Source organism: Lactuca serriola, chromosome 8, assembly GCF_051521515.1.
Source record: "Lactuca serriola cultivar US96UC23 chromosome 8, Lser_US96UC23_V15, whole genome shotgun sequence".
Lineage (NCBI taxonomy): Eukaryota > Viridiplantae > Streptophyta > Magnoliopsida > Asterales > Asteraceae > Lactuca > Lactuca serriola.
In genome coordinates this window covers 148,856,558-148,861,386 of record NC_136415.1, presented here as the reverse complement: position 1 = coordinate 148,861,386, position 4,829 = coordinate 148,856,558, and the positions used below count along the sequence as shown (strand labels likewise).

Sequence of the window (4,829 nt, the reverse complement as noted above, 5' to 3'; positions counted from 1 at the left end):
TGATCAATGCTGTCTTGACCGACCCAAACAACTTCATAATTGCCTTCCTGAACGTCTCTGCTACTTCAACAACAATGATCCCGTAGATCTCCTCCTTACTCAAACCTACTCTCCCAGTGCCACCATTTCCTGATCCTGAACCTTCACTAGCCGCCATACTGAAAATTCACCATGGAAAGATCAGACATCAAAACACAGTGCTCAACACACCAGGCCACCCCCTATTAGTTCCTTAGTAACCTCGAGATTCCTCCTAAATCTCATACGGATCCTATACTTTCAATAGTAGGGGCCCATACTACCTTTCACACCTATCTGTAGTTGATTTAGAATTCATCCCAAGATTCTAAGTCACTACACCAGACCACCCCTAGGTGTGCAAACACCTACTTCTCCTACAAGATATAACTAACTTTCTAGTCACCCTTTAGGACCATCCTCGCTCCCATAATATTGGTTGCTTTTGTGCATGCTTGTTGTATACAATATAGAGTCATATAGACTGTCGAATAATTGACTATGCCCTAAGTCCACAACCAAAAAAGGAATAGGAAGTAAGGATAATTCGATCATTCTAAGGGTATTTAATCTCGACCATATACAACTAATCAACATATACGTAACAATCACAAAATTAAGTAACATATAGCAAGCAATTCCCTATATCACCAGGCATTACCAAAATCAGGCACTTCTATCCAACAGTTCCCAAAATAATCTTATCTACTAGCATGCTCTTCTAACAATCCACATATCAGCAAAATCAAAACTCAACATGTATGACAAGTATGGGTATCTTTGGGACCACTCTCCTGTTCAGGCTCTAGCTGACTATACACACCACATCTTCATGTAAAACCAAAGTTAAGTCAAGGTCCACATTCTCGATCCCAAGCCAATAATCAAAGAAGAACATGTCAAGAGATCGAACCCATTTCCCTAGCCCAACCTTTTTATTATAAATTCTTTTCAAAAATGTTTTTGTGAAAATTCTCAGACCCTAGTTTGAGTTTGGATTCACACAAGTGTTCCTCCAATTCGCTCAAACCAGGGTTCTGATACCAACTTGTAACGTCCCATTTTCACAACCAAAAATTTTCATTTTTATTAAGGTAAAACTTCTGAATTAGAAAACCATTTATTTCAAATTACATTTATTAAAAAGAATCTGAGTAATATAAATATCGCGACATCCTCAATGCTGCTGATGCATGTATATAGTCTTGCCTTCGCCTTCCCGCGATCACCGATGGAACCTGAAACATAAACAACTGGGTAAGCATAAAGCAAAGTGATTTTCCCAAAAATATCCCATACAACAAGCATAATAGCATGCATATCGAGTCCATAATCATTAGATTGGATTACCCTGGTCCAATCAGTCATCAGCTGGCCCAATCAGTCATTAGACTGGAATACCCTAGGTTTGTTGGCATGCCACCTCAACCCAATAGCTCTTCCCGAGCCTCTGTGCCTATGGCTTACAGTCGGACCACACCAGGTATCTTTGCCTACAACACACAACATGACCGCGTCAACCTCAACCACCACCATATTTCGACATATAAACAAACAAGGATCGAGGCACATAATACATGCAATATCAATCATACAGTTCGCTACCTCCTACTGGAGCTCTCACAACACACTGATCCACTACCAGCTAACCTCCATGGAATGTGTAACCATAAGTAACCGGATGTGAGATACCCACCCGAACAGATGATCCTACTCTAGAGCCACAACCAAACAAGGAACAAACAAGAAAGCCTATATCAAGACTTCTCAGGCTATCCTACATGACTACACACAGTCCCTAGGGCACTCAAATACACGATAACCTACCCAATGGTACTCTAACCAACATACCACTACTGCTGCACACCTGCACCCTATCACACCCAGATATATGCATATATAATTCTAATAGATCACTATAGCATAAAAACATCCTATACACAAGGATACGTGACCAATTTTGTAAGAATGTGTAACCATATGTACCTAGAGGTGAGATAGCCACCTGGAAATATGATCATATTCTAAAACCACAACCAAAAGGGGAACATGCATGAAAGCCTAATTCAAAAGTCCTGAGCAGGGGCAGAACACAAGCACTACAGCCAGGGGTGCCGAAATTAAGACGACTTCATAATTAACCTTTATAAACAAGGTTTATTTAGTTCAAAATTATGACATATCAAAATTTTAAACAAGAAAAATAATATAAGTGCAAAACCAATGAGTCATTCAAAAACTTGTCTTCCATTTTATTCTGTAACCTTGTTTTAATGAGGTTCATTTTTGAAAATGATCTCTCTGTTGTAGCAGTCGAAACTGGAAGAGTAAGTATGAGACTAACTACTCGATAAATAAGATGAAAGTTCACTACTCTTCTAGTCTTTATCAACCATCGACAAAATCCGGGCATATATGTCAATAGTTTATAATCTGCATTTTGAACGACATCAATCTCATAATGTTGAAGTTGTATCTTCAAAACTGCTTTCTCTTGTTCATTGAAATCTTCAAGATAAAAATTATCTACTAACTTAATTATATCACCACTTTGAAAAGACTCATCAACACTTTTCGGATCTAAAGTTGTTGAAAGTCGAAACAACTTCGTTGAGCTATTGTTGAATCGATGATTTAGTTCCATTTTTTGATAATTAACTGCTTCGCAAAATATATCCACTTGGTAATGATGCTCAAGTGTATTATCACTACACTCATTATGAGCTCGATCCCCTATACTAAAGTAGGGAAAAGAGATATCAGGGATATCAATGTTGTGTTCCTGACAAAATGACTTAACAAGAGAGAGCAAACCATCCCATCTTTCATCTTTCATTTTTTAATAACAATTTGGTAGATGCAACTATCCTTAATGCATTACAAATATCTTGAGTTTGTCTTTGTAAAGCTTGACAAAGTAAAACAGTGATCTCCATTATTTCTTTCTCTAGATGAAGAACAAAAATGAACTCCAATGTAGTAATAGACTCATATGCTAAATTTGTGTTGCCTTTGATTGCACCGGTGCCATCTTCAATAGTTTTAAGTAAAACCTCACAAGTTGGACTAAACATTTTGATTAAGCTCGAAACTGATTTAAGGTGAGAATTCATCTAGTATCACCAGCTTTTTGTAATGTACCAATTTGATTAAGACCTCTACCTGTCTTTAACTCATCAATAGAAATCTTATATGCAATTTACTTGGCATGTGCATCTCTAATTTGGTCGGCACGCTTGGAGGAAGCACCAACAACATTGATAACAAAAGATAATCGAGTAAAAAACTTCTGTAATGCAACAACTCCTTGTGAAGCATCCATAAATGCTAATTGAAATCGATTGGCAAAACAATGAACATAATACACATATGGACAATAATTTGAAATCAATGCTTGCAAACCCTTGAAATGACCTTGCATATTGCTTGCACCATCATACCCTTGGCCACGAATAGACTTAAGATCAAGATTGTTATTTGACATTACATAATAAATTGCATTCTTAAGAGTTTGTGTTGTAGTGTCAGGTACATGAACAAGCCCAAAGAAACGCACCATAACAAAGCCATCTCTATTTAAAAATCTCAAAACAATTGACATTTGTTCTTTATTGGACTGATCACGTGCTTCATCAACAACTAAACAAAATTTCTCACCATCAATCTCCGCACAAATCATCCTCCTCACCCCAGTTGATATAAGGTTTAAAACCTCTTTTTGAATTGACGGTGATATATATGATGCATATTTAGGATCAATACGGAACAATTCTTCCATCTTCGTGTTAAAATCGCCAATTGCCTTCAACATTTGATGAAAAATTCCTTTGTTTATGGAATTTGTTCCTTCATCGTAGCCTCTATATGAAACTCCTTGAAAGGCACACCAACGTAATACATAAATAGTAGCTTTCAGTCTTAATCTATTATTTTTACGCTCTTTTTCTGTAAATGTCTCAAACACATTTCGTATATCTTGTGCCTCATTTAACAAATCATCACATGATTATTGTGTAACGCTGTGAAAAGATACACTCAGTCTCCATATGATGCAAAAAAAGCACAACTTTTCCACGAACTTTCTTCCAATTCTGAAATCCATTTATACTAAATGCTTGTTGGCCGTAGTGTCCCATTCCAGAACGCTTGTTGAATAGAATACATGGAAAACAAAACACAACATCTAAGCTCTCTGAATATTCAAGCCAATGATATAATTTAAACGAAGAAGCTTGAAAACTAATGTTTATGGGTTTCTGGTCTCGATTTTGGATATACAGAAAGTGTTTGTTAAAAGGGATCAAGATTAATATAAGCTCGCCTAATAGTATGTCGTTGATTAACCGGAGAATCATAAATTTGTTTACACAAACCAGGATCCCTTTCTAATGTATTAAGACCAATTTCACTAATTTCAAGATGAGGTTTTTTGAAACGATTATCTGTATTAGGAACATCGGGTGTGGGGGCACCTTCATCCAAAACAATCTCTTGTGGGTTTTCGGAATCTTGAGAAGAACTTGAGTGTTTTCTTTTAAAAAAACCCATTAATAGTTGGTTGTTTTTTTCATGTTGACATCTACTACACAACCAAATTTACTACCAATCAACAAATATCAATATAAAATAGCAATATACAATTAAAGCTTTTATTTTAAAAAGATAATATAAACTCATAAGATATAAATTACATTCATACCATAATAACAAATGTATAAATACACACACACACACACACACACATATATATATATATATATATACCTTTGTATATATTAATTCATCTGTTCAACATGTACGAATCTATGTAA

The 4,829-nt window shown here is 35.9% G+C and overlaps 1 protein-coding gene across 1 annotated transcript; it reads right to left on the bottom strand.

The window, feature by feature from the left end:
- Positions 1–3,217: 3,217 nt before the first annotated feature.
- On the bottom strand, positions 3,218–4,566 carry LOC145067490 (uncharacterized). Its single transcript, XM_079014623.1, has 3 exons — positions 4,392–4,566; positions 4,098–4,210; positions 3,218–4,000 (listed from the first exon to the last, which is right to left on the bottom strand). The coding sequence occupies exons 1-3, from the start codon at positions 4,564–4,566 to the stop codon at positions 3,218–3,220; spliced, it is 1,071 nt and encodes a 356-aa protein (XP_078870749.1).
- Between the last annotated feature and the right edge of the window lie 263 nt (positions 4,567–4,829).

What these genes read in the sequence shown, in the direction of transcription:
- LOC145067490 (XM_079014623.1), bottom strand. Translation starts at nt 4,566, where the DNA reads ATGGGTTTTTTTAAAAGAAAACACTCAAGTTCTTCTCAAGATTCCGAA. An exon ending in TACATTAGAAAGGGATCCTG is followed by an intron (nt 4,211 to 4,391) that starts GTTTGTGTAAAC and finishes TTGAATATTCAG; the next exon opens with AGAGCTTAGATGTTGTGTTT. An exon ending in GATTTCAGAATTGGAAGAAA is followed by an intron (nt 4,001 to 4,097) that starts GTTCGTGGAAAA and finishes TTGTTAAATGAG; the next exon opens with GCACAAGATATACGAAATGT.